At 35.1% G+C, this 12,261-nt stretch overlaps 1 protein-coding gene across 5 annotated transcripts in view; it reads left to right on the top strand.

Moving 5' to 3' along the window:
* GRIA2 (glutamate ionotropic receptor AMPA type subunit 2) overlaps nt 1-12,261 on the top strand; it is a 95,521-nt gene that overhangs the window by 77,047 nt on the left and 6,213 nt on the right. For all 5 annotated transcript variants that reach the window (XR_001920498.2, XR_001920500.2, XM_018071323.2 and 2 more), the window contains exons 12-13: nt 1,371-1,569; nt 12,170-12,261. The exon at nt 12,170-12,261 is cut by the window's right edge. Coding sequence is in view for 3 of the 5 variants with exons in the window: in XM_018071323.2 (XP_017926812.1) it covers nt 1,371-1,569; nt 12,170-12,261 (291 nt within the window). In the remaining 2 variants the exon portion in view is untranslated. The remainder of the gene's footprint in view (nt 1-1,370; nt 1,570-12,169) is intronic.

Here is a 12,261-nt window from a genome sequence, read left to right as displayed (position 1 = left end):
GTCTCGATTTAGAAGGACCTTGAAATAATTTTTTTTATGGTCCTTTGAATAACACATTCTGTACCTTATATGACTTGATTTTCATTTAGTAGAGTGAATTAGTGAGTCTGTTGGGACATGGAGTAAATCTTTTAGTGTCAGAATTACCACAGACATTTTATACAATAGCAGTAGAAATAATTTGTCTGGAATTGATTCTATTTATTTTTGTTCCCAGTTTAATAAATCTGCTTTACATAACTATCATGTTTAAATGTATATATATGTAGTTATATCTATCTATATATTCTGTCAGAATTAGTTTGTAGTCTCATTTATAGTACAGTAGGCTGGGTGAGTGATTTCTAATTTGTTTACTTAATAGATAGAGGAGTTGCATCAAGACGTACCTAAGTTCCTGCAACTCCTTAGTACTAGACTTTCAACTACATGCACATTACTGCCAAATAATTAAGCACATCTCCAAAGATTATGTACTATTTCCTATAATGTCTTGTTTAGAAACAAAGTAGCAATTAATTTCAAAGTTTAAAGGGTTGTTTAAAAAAAGGTCAAGTTTGACAATAATGCAGTATCAATATTTTTCTAGTATTGGAAATTATTGTGTTGTGTACTTTATGCTGTTCTGTATGTTTTCTTGAGTTCTCTTTTCTTCTTTCTTCTTGAGCAGGAGATGCAAAACACAGATCCATAAGAGCCCACCTGCTGCAGTTATAAACATCAGATTATTATTATTTTTAAAAATATACTTTCTTCACCATTTTCCTGTATTATCACTGATTGTTTCATGTCCAGTCCTCCATTTGTTAAATGCTTGTATCTTTCAAAAGCTGTGTGCACTTTTTAGGCTATAGATATTTCCTGGGCCAGCTTTTATTACAAATAATGCTATTGTACAGATTGTCCACAACAGAAATCAGTCTGTGTCTGAATGTCTTAGGAAAATAATCAGGCTAAAGGCACTTGATTTTAAAGTGCATACTGATTTTTCTGAAAGCACTCTTTCACTGGTTTTGTTTGATCCTCATCATTATGTCACACAAAATCACTTCAGAGGGGACAATAAGCTTATAGGTTAAATATAGCACATTGCAGTGGGAGCAGTTTCCTTCAAGAGTGATGAAAACTTTGAAGAACTGGATCACTAAGTTCTCCCAGATGTAAACTCTGGAGTCCTGATTTCGGCAAAGTCCAGGAGATATAGTGGAGAATGCCTTGATTTCCTGTCTAATGACTATGCAGAGCTGCACTGTGAGATAGCCTGAAATGCTTCCCTATAGTATAATGCGTCATTTGTGTAAAACTGTAAAACGTGTTCCTTTTTAGGACTTTCATTTCACTTTACAAATCCATTTCATACTTGTTATTAGATCCCTGTCGGGGCGCATTGTTGGAGGTGTGTGGTGGTTCTTTACCCTCATCATAATCTCATCCTACACGGCTAACTTAGCTGCCTTCCTGACGGTTGAGAGGATGGTGTCTCCCATTGAAAGTGCAGAGGATCTTTCCAAGCAAACAGAAATTGCTTATGGGACATTAGATTCTGGCTCCACTAAAGAGTTCTTTAGGGTAAGAATTTCTACTTTTTAGATTTTTTTTTAGATTGTTTTAAATAGGTCTTTGCTTGTGTGAAAGTGTTTTCCCTAGGCTTTATTAAAAGATTGATATGAAAATGTGATATGCACAGCTCAACTCACAAGTCTAGGTGTTTTTGTTTATTCATTATTGTTACATTTTATTATCTATATACAAATATAAGGGTCTTGATTTAAATATGCAAAGCAAAATTACCTAAAAAAACATTCCACTATAAAGTGAAAAACAAGGTATGTTTGAAGAAGGGAGTTGATGTCATTCATCTGTTTAATAGCTCTGCTATATTTTAGGTACTCACACAGTGAACACGAACATGGGAAGATGCACATTCATGTTTTAATAAGTATTCCACATGATTTTTCAAGCTTGCAGAGGGGGAATGGAATATAATCCTGCTGGCTGCTGTAGTAAATACATGCCTACTTTCAAAAACAGTTCTTATTTGTATTTGCATTACAGCAATGCCTTGGAAGGCTGTCAGTCCTCACCTTCTACCTCTGTGTATTGCAGTTTTAAAAATACATGAAACTTCCAATGTGTGAGTCTCTCAGACGGCCCTTGAGACACCAGCTAGCAGGGTGAAATCCATCCAGCAAATGAGTGAGAGACTAAGGCTGCTGAGAAAAAAAACATAACAGCTTTACCTTGTATGTGTGCCCTATGTGTCTCTCTCTGTGCAATGGAAGTACATCTGGCATGCCAAAATAGAAAAATAACTTGTGTTTTCATGGTTTTTTAGTGCAGGATGCTAGGTTTAAACAAAATCTATTTTAAAATAGTTATAAATAATTCATTTACATTTCAAACATAGGCTGACATGAAAATTAAATGAAACAGGTTCTCACAAATGTTTTTTTTATATACTGTATCATTAGAGCAGTAACTACTAGATTTTGGTTTTCACTGGATTCTGTAATGCATACTTAACTGGTCTCATACATACTTGTCTCAACTGTAGAAAAGCATTATTTTCTGATTCTGATGATAGGTTCAGTAATAATACGTGCTGCTGATTGCATTCCTATTAGCTAAACCAAAACTAACATCAGGTGTGTAAGGTAGTAAAAATGATATCAGATTTGTGCTAAGAGTGTTTAGAAGCATTTAGAAGCATATAGACTTGTTTCTGGTTTTGCGAACATAAACCTTTTAGATCATGGCTCTATTGGGGATTGAATGTGAATTCAAAGTAGGTCACTTCTTCTGAATAGTTTCTCTTTAGAGGTTTTTAAGCTTTTCTTTTTAAAGCAAAAAATGTTTGTATGTGCATGCTTTAGTATGTAGTTTTGCTCCTAGCATATATATACATATTTCCACTTTTACACAACTAATGTTCCTGGTGATTACTCGAACATTAAGAACTTATTTTTGTAAAAATTAGGTGGAGGCTTTGAGAGGGCATATTCTTCATATTTTGGCTCTGCACAAACAAGGCTCTAATGATGTATGGAAATTTCTTCTCAGCAATTTCTATCACAAAAAAGTTGTTGCACTATGTGCAGTACAACTTCTTAGCCTGATGGCTCTATCTGCTATTTCTAAAAATCACTTAAACTTGCCCAGTTATTTTTCAGGAAATAACAACTGTCAGAATTCTTTTTAGGAGGCCTGAAACTCAAGTTTCAAGAATGATAATCTTTCTACTGCAGATAATGTGAAAGGAATCTCTAGCACTGAGACTAAAATTTCACCCGGAGTATATCTGTGTTCTGACTGGATTGAAGTAGATGTGTGATTTTTATATGACTTGAAATTAGGACTCAAATTCTTTGAACAGCTGGAAACAACTTGAGTATTTTTCTAGCAGCATGCTAAAATGGGCTGGCTTTTGCTCTGTCACTGTCAGGAATTAAACATTTGGGGGGTTTCAGTTAGTCTGTTTTCAGTTCAAGAAGTAGCATTATTTGCAAGTCTGTCTTCTTTTGATGGAACGTATACTGAATCTTCACTAGTAGAGCATATGCTGGAACAGCATAAAATTAAGGATAGCTGTGTACTGGGGATGAGAACAGTAAACTGAATTTTCTTTGCTATTAAAAGATGTTTTCTGATAATACTTTACACAATTGAAAAAGAAATGTTTCACAGTATTTTTCAAAAAGGAATTCTCAGCAATAAGCTAGATGGTGAAAGTCAGCTGAAAAATCCTGTCCCAAATAGCTTGATATATATGTATGCAATGTTAAGTGAAAGAGGTGGGTTCAAGTCTTTGTCCAGCTTCTATGACTGCTCACCACACATCCTACAGACAGTAGGCATACAAGCTAGTTGATATCATGTGACTTGGAGATAACATCCTTGGCATTCATGACAAAAGATGTATTGTCTTTGCTCTTTAGCCTAATTTAGGTATGAACTCCCTAGCTTTAAAGGTAGTATGGACCAGTAGGAGCTATTCTTGCCAACAGTGAGCACAGCATCAGTTGGCACTGCATCAAGAAGCATAACTGAGAAAAAGGGATGAAAAGGCATTGTACTCTGGTGTTTCTAGTGCTGCTTTAAGATGAGAAGCAGAAGCTTGGTACATCCTATGTAGGAAATGTCAGTGCAGAACTAATGGATTTAAGAGTATTTTAAAAGAGAAAAAAAAATTGAAATGTAGTAACACAGCATTGCTGAGTAGTAAATATCAGCAGGATACTATTAGTTGTTAATAATAATGTTATAGATAATTTTATAAATATAAATCTATAGATACAGAATTGTTTTCTTTAATGGCAGATCTATCAGGTCTCTGTAAATACCAATATGTGGAGTAGTTTTCCTCAGGAGATTTCAAAGTTGGTACTAGCAGAAACTGCAAGTACAATCCAAATCTAAAGAGTTCTGTTACACTGAGTTATTTACCACTACTAATATTTGCTAGTGTCTCTGCTTTAGAGATAGTGCTTGTAGAGTTCTTAGTGCAACTGAAAGCCCAGACAAAAATATATGTTGCATTGCTGTTGCATTTTCTCTTGGGTTATGGGCAGAAGATCAAAGAAATTATGGATGACCATGGTTTTCCCAAAGTGCGTCATTTTTCTCAAATCAGTAGTGGATCGTAGTCATGAGAATGTGGATAAGTCTGCAAGCACAGCTTGGAAGAGCCAGGAGTTGTTTCAGTTGACCTTGTGTAGGTGCCTCCTCTCTCTGAGTGTCAGGTCACACACACTACTTGATGGAGTGGTAAATTGTGGGACAGTGCAATTCCATCTCTCCGGTACGTACTAGTGACACTCTCCACGCTCACGCACTATTTTTACCTTCAGTGATTTCTCAGTGACTGTGGTAAATGCAGTTGATACACAGTTAACTTTGAAGTGGGGAAAAAAGCCACCCAAGAAGGCAGTCTACTGTTCACCTGCCACTGCAGAAGTTAATTTTAAAGCATTACCTACATGTGTTAACTCCTGAAGTTGCCTCACGTATTTTCAAGGGCTATGACACGGGAAGAATCAAAGTAAGTATGCAAGCATTCACTGGAAGGTTTCCATGCATTCCACCTTCTTGAAGGCATATTGAAAATTACTATCAAAATGATACAACCAGAACAAAAGTTAATTATTTTTACAATTAAATCATATTTTTGTTGTATGCCTAGCTCTGTTCATTAAAGGTATGTACAAATCAGATAGACAAATGGCATCAATCTTGCTACCTTTTTTCCCATAGAAGATAAATTGTAACTAGTCCTGTGTGTAAGGTAATAAGGCATCTCAAAAAAACCAAAAAACAATGTGCACAGCAATAATTAGACTAATTTACTTTCTCTCTGCATTAGTTTTTATTTAAAACCTCTTCATATTTACCTATTCTTGAACCAAGTGTGACATGAACAGACCAATCTGCTTTGTTCTAGCTGTTTTGGTGGCCTTTAAAAATAGATCCTCTGCCAAAATAAAACCAAGTAGAACTGCTCCATAACAAGGTAGTATCCTTTATGTTCCACTGAGGAGACTATGCAAGAGTTGCTTATTCTTTCTTAAGAGACAAGAGTTGCAGAATGAAAAGTTGGGCATTGGAAACATGCTGGAAGGATGATAATCCTTGGTCTTGTAAAGAAATCCTCTCAGTGGAAAACCAGCAATAAACATAAGAAGAGCTGACAAGACTCCTTGAGTAATTTCTGCTGCAAAAGTGTTATCTCTTGGGAGGCAAAGAAAATTTGACCTGAAGGAAAATAGTAGTGTCTTTTCTAGGAGTCTTAAACACAGCCCAGTGCCTCTAGTTTTATGAGTATTTTGAAATATTTTTTAACTTGTAAAAGTATTTAAGTTAGCAATTACATTACAAAAGGTTATGGAAAAAGAGAGAAAGCATATACATCAGTCTATGAACCTGGATCTGTCTTCATGCTCATTGAGATTTTGAAATTTTTAAAAAAATATGCCACAACAAATCTTTAAAACTAGGGAGAAGAAACACTGATTTATTTTTTAAATTAAATTGAGATAAAAAACTATGAATCATACCTCACTCTCAGTTTTTGAAGTTTGAGATGTAGCAGAATTATAGGACATATGTTTCCAGAGTTAAATTTTGACTTGCTCAACAGAAGCCTCTGAGAGGTGAAAGAGACGAAAGGCTCAGTTATAACATCTTCTGTAAAATTTACCACAGACTCTGCTTGGCACCTTAGGAGGCAGGGGGTGTAGGATTGGCATTTCATGAATCTGTGAAGCAGATGTGATTGGAGAGTGCGGGTTTGACTCTTTAGTTTGACAGGAGAAAAAGGTACATAGCTGAAATAATGAGAAGAGTCAGATCTGAGTTAGTGCAAAGACTGCCCTTTGCATCCAGTAGCATATTACTGAAGATACACTTTTCTGTAATATAGAGGGTTCAAGTGAAGAATTTTCGCTTGTGTTTTGTTTTTTGAGGTCCTTGCATCTTGACAACACACAAAAGAATTGATTTAAGCCATTCTGAAAGTTATTTTAAAATAATTCGGTATTCAATATTTCCTTTTTTCTTCAAAGTATCTTTTTGTTATTTTTCAGGGTTTGTTTTTTTTCTGCTTCCACATTACCCAAAATTCTAATGTCAGTAAGCCTAGTGACCAAAACTCTATGGGACTTCAGAAATCTTGTTACAAATATCACCCAAGTTAGTATTTGCATAATACTTATTAAAAATTAAACGTATTCCTTTTTAATAGAATTTTATATTCTTGTTTTTGGGGGAAAATTGTGCCAATAAAAAACACATTATATTCCTGATCGTTTCTTTCAAGTTTTCATCAGGCTTTCTTAGATGTTCTAAATAAAGTATGCTGTGTAGAAGGTAATTTTGTGATGGACAAAAATGAATTTGCAGCACTATAGTTTGAAGATTCTCCAGTGTTGGGTAATCTTTTGTATAAATTGCCACACTCTATGTATAAATAAGTTCTTTTTGCACTACTCCTGGGAGCACATAATTCCATAATACCTCACTTGTTATGGTTAGGAACATTCTTTTATTTTTCCAGCCTATATGTACTTATAACTAGTTTATCCTCAATTTTACAGTACATTAATAATTATGTGGATTTTTTTCTTCTCAGTGCTTATTTTCCTGATGCATTAATCCTGAATGAGCAGAGGTGTACTTTGTATGCCATCTGAGATGTCAGTTTGCTTTGTACAAAGGCATTAATATTTCTCTGTCTTTTCTGGATATAACTTTCTCCCAATTCTGTCACAGTGTTTTCTGGTAACCTATTTGATCATAGTGACAGATCTGTGTTTCTTTTGTTTTTATCAACTGATGATCTTCAATTGTATTGCTGATTTTCTTACTGGTCCCAAATTGCTGGACCATGCTTTTGAACTGGAAAGTTTAACTTCCTTTCTATCAGTCTAGTGATCAGAATTTCCCACTTCTCATATATAACAAATAAATAATATCCTATTATCTGGCTTGATGTGTTTTGCTATCCCAATTTCCTTTGCTACTAATCCCAGTCATTTCTGTCTTGAAATGTTTTCACTTTAAAGTGTCATCAGAAGCTGTGCATGCCATGCAGTTCTTCATACCAAAAGAGCAGTATCTACTTTGAATGCTTTTTCATTCCTCAGTCCAGGCAGTAAGTTTATGGTTCTAGGTTCCAGAAACAGCATCTGCAGTTCTCTACAGGTTTGTGACTTCTTGAGAAAGTGTTCTTGTGTTTTGGAATTTAGTTTATTCTCCCTCCCCTAGTATGGGTGCAATAAGTTTTTTTTTCATTTTCATCCAGCTTGATCGTTTCCTTTTCTGTACCCTCATTCCTATTACTTAGTCATAAATCATAGAATGATTTGAGTTGCAAGGGTCCTTAAAGATCATCTAGTTCCAAACCCCCTGCCATGGGCAGGGACACCTTTCACTAGACCAGGTTACTCAGAGCCTCATCCAACCTGAACTTGAACACCTCCAGGGCTGGGGCATCCAGAACTTCTCTGGGCAACATGTTCCAGCATCAAGTGTTCCAGTCTTTCTTTATTTTAATCTCATCAAAAACAAGGCTAAAGTATATATTTAGATTATGTCCTTTGCGTAGATTGTCTTTGTTCTCTGCATTTCTTCCCACTACATGGCAGGTGCCTTTCTGCTGTTCTTTTTCTCACTTGTGAGGTTTGAAAACTTGCTGCTGTTTGCTGTTTTTTTCAGTTGGCATTATACCACATACTGTTTCCTTTATGTTGTCAGGTTTCGTCTGATCAAATCGAGATCCTGCTCACAAATCTACATTCGTGTTACAGTGATGTTGCAAAGCTGTAGTAGTAGATGCCACAACATGACTGTAGTACAATTATCCCTATATGGGTAGGTTTATTACAGTAAAGTTAGTTCTAGGAGTGCACAGCAGGCTTTTCCTTGTGATCATCACTTCAAAATTGTAGAAATTAGTTTTTGTGACATGTATCTGAGTTTTTAAAGCAATGACTTTGGAATGGTCTGTTTTTATTTTATGGATATGCTGAATGATGGGGAGGAATTTCGATTCCAAGGAAGTTGAGATTAGTAAGTCTCAGAGGAGGAGTCATTTCAGGAGGTATTTTAATGGCAGTTAAATGGTTTGGGAACTTTAAGATGCCTTTGTAAGACAAACCTGGATCACTTAATTCTAAATCATGGAGAATAGGATGAATATATAAGATCATTGTCTTGCGCGTTTTTGGAAAAAGTTATTTTAAGTATACTTTTGAGGAATTAGTTCTGAAATAGAATGTTCTAGATTTTTTATTAATTAGACCAAATATAGTAAAGATATTTTTGGTAGCTGAAGTAATGGAAACTAAAAAGCTATAAATCTGCATATTAAGATGCAACTAATTTTTACCATTACTCAATAAAATTATTACAAAATTTAGAACTTCAACTTAGTTGAACTTTCATTCACCTTAAATATTCACCCAGTATAAACAAGGGTAAGTGCGTTAAATCTTTAAATCTTTTTAACTGTGTCCTTTTAATCTTTAGCTAATTAAAGAGACTGAAAAAACTAGTTCTGTTCTGCATTTTTTGGATCTATTAGTATTTGATTTACTGTGTAAATTGGCAAGTTTTATTTGTCGTTACTTTTTTTTAACTACTGGTGACAATACCAGTTCCTGTACTTTTGTTCAGTGCAGAAGGTCAACAAGGTGGTTTCACAAATCGTATTTGAGAATTAGGGATCTGCTCCCACAGTACCAGATCATCATCTAGTAGAATGTTAGTAGTCTGAAAAGCTATTTCTGTCAATGACATACTAAATACAGCACCCCAGTTTGAAGAATAATAGGTCTTTGAAAGTCAAAAAAAAAAGTTATCTGGTGACCCACAAAACACAGCTAATTAAGTTGATAAAACTTTGCATAAATTAATTTTCTAATTAGTTTATTAATGAAGGCAATATTTTACATAAAAATGGAATGTGTACATGTAACAATAACTATTATTATTAGTATTACCCAGTTCCTAGGGTATTTTTATGTCATTGTATTATCATAGTAAGTCTTAAATAATATGATAAAAGGTGTTCATTGTGAATATTAGAGTCTTGTAGTGTCATGTTGGTGTTGATTGTAATACCAAAGTTATAATTAGCTTTTAGCATTTCATATATACACTGGAGTGTCACCTTGCAATAGCAATCAGGTACAGTAATTAAGAGCAATGCAGATAATTTCCATATTCTTTCCTTCTTATAGTCAAATAATATGGCAATCAACAATGGTTCTGTATTTGTGGTGCATGATTAAAAGCTGTGGTGTTTTTTATGGAGCACTGCTGTCCTTTCAGGGTTTTGATGCCATTAAAAGAAAGAGTATATAAGAAAGAGCTGTGAAAGCCCAACTTGCACACGGAGCATCCCACATTCACAAGGATTCTGTTTCCTTGTGGTTTAGTCCCCTGTTGATAATGACTACATGTTTTTCCAAATGCACTTTAAGGAGATGAAGGCCCCATACTAGCTACTGTGAAGAAAACTAACTCTACCCCAGGCAAAACAAGCACAGCATAGGTATAAAAAATATGGTCAACTCTAGCACTGGCCAAATGTAAATAACAATGCAGTGTGCTTTTAGTTGTTGTTTGTTCTACAATACATTTGAATTAGGATATGTGCGTGTGCTTTTTTTAGCAGTCCAATAAAGTGGGCTTTATAAGTGAGTGAGTGTGTGTGTGCACACTGAATGCTTGATGGTCTCTTAACTGCCATTTTCCACATCTTTAGCTCTACCTTTTGAATAAAAAGTTATGAAAATAATGAAGGAAAAAAAAAGGCACAGTTCTGAAAACCAAATGTATTACAACATATATTATGTAGCAATATAAAAAAACCCATAGAAGTCACCTGTAGGTAGTGGTTCACTGCTCTTATTTTTTAGGGAACTAGACAAGGTCAAGGACTAAGTAAGGATCAAAACATAGCTGTATGAATTCCAGCATGATGCTTTTCAGTGTTCATGGCTGCAGAGGACTGTGTGGTCACGGCACATTCTGAGTGTTATTTTTCTGGTGGCGTTCTTACAGAACACTTACAGATTTTTATTTTCATGATTGCTGGGTCAGATATTCATACCTTTATGCATACAACAAGGACCCTGTGAGCCATCTAGTGGGAAGTATCTTCTTAACACTTGACCATTTGGGAAGACTGCTCCTTGTGCCTTTTCTGTTCAGCTGCATAGTGATAGTTTGCTTCTTGAATTACCTTTTCAAAGATGGTGCGATATATATTTTTCTAGGATTCTCCTAATTTTTAGGATCATATGTTTTAGGATCTTCTGGATGGAACAGAAACTGTGTGTATGCTATATGGCAGATGTTCCAAGAATCTGAGAAACCCACTGTGCCTTTAGCACACAGTTATTTTTCTGTCATTCTGGTTATGCTGAGTATATCCAAGTCTTTTGGTATTTATGGGTATACTGAGTATGTATAGATCAGTAGATCAGAATATGCAACAACTGGTCTGCAAGGGAACTTGCAAAAAGCCAACTTTGTCAATGTGCATGTACATTCTGGTAATGGTTGGAAAATTTAGATGTTAGAAATCTTTCTTGGTACTGCCAGAACCTTTCATACTAATAGCTGTACAGAGACCATGGAGAAATCTGAGCCTCAGAATTTTCCTAGACTACATTTCTGGGCATGAAGATAAGGGTAAGTCTGGGAAAATGCTAATGCAATACCACAAGAACAGTGAAAACTTCGGAGACGGTGAAGGCATTACTAATGCTTTTATACTTGATTTGATTATTTTTAAAATGGTACAGTCAGAGATACTGGAACAGAATTGCAATTCTGAAGTATATGTTATAAGATGTTTCTATTAGAGAAGTGCCTCTAACACATTATATCATAAGTTTTATCTTTTATACAGACTTGGTATACTAGCACATATAATAGTAATATCTGACCCTGACTTGTCACGTGTCCTGTTGTGTCTGCTGTTTCTTTGATAGCACTGCTTCCTTTCTGGTGACATCTAGGTGGCAAACTGGTTTCCTTTATTTTTTCCAGGTTAAAAAATAACAATCAGTTGGTAGTTAAAACTGCCAGTTATAGTTATAACTACCAACTGGTTAAAACAAAAGAAACGTACTTCAGGTAAAAACTTTTCTGAAGGAAAACCCTGACCTGCTGAGTTGAATAGGAGAGGCATGTGAAGTAAGAACAACCTTGAACCAGGTGCCTCACTATTAATGTTCCCTTCGGCTTTCACAGCAATGTTAGTTTCCTCTGTGGAGCAATCTGAAGTTTTCTAGTGCCACTGACACATTTCAGCTCACATCTTGTTTGCGTAATGCACAGCTGCAGAGCTGCAAAAAAAGATCATCTTGTTTGAGTGGGAATTTCTGATTAATATTTTGCTGAAGTTTGAATATAAGCCTTTTAATTTGGCACACCTCATAAAGTGGAAGTACTGCTGTTCACTTCAAATCTTTAACACCAATATAACGAATACAAAAAAAATACAATGACAGCATAATATTAATAGAAAAAGAGAATGTAGGTGTTGCTATCTTTCAAAGTTGGATAATAAATTTGCCTAAAAATAACATAGTCATATTTTCCCAGGTGTGCTTTTGCTATCTACAGAAAGATTAGTTAATTAGGCTTCATATTGTCTCCACAGAGATCTAAAATTGCAGTATTTGATAAAATGTGGACCTATATGAAAAGTGCAGAACCATCTGTGTTTGTGAGGACTACAGCAGAAGGGGTAGC

Source organism: Manacus vitellinus, unplaced genomic scaffold (assembly GCF_001715985.3).
Source record: "Manacus vitellinus isolate BGI_N305 unplaced genomic scaffold, ASM171598v3 scaffold_0_pilon, whole genome shotgun sequence".
Classification (NCBI taxonomy): domain Eukaryota; kingdom Metazoa; phylum Chordata; class Aves; order Passeriformes; family Pipridae; genus Manacus; species Manacus vitellinus.
This window is presented reverse-complemented; position numbering and strand designations above follow the sequence as displayed.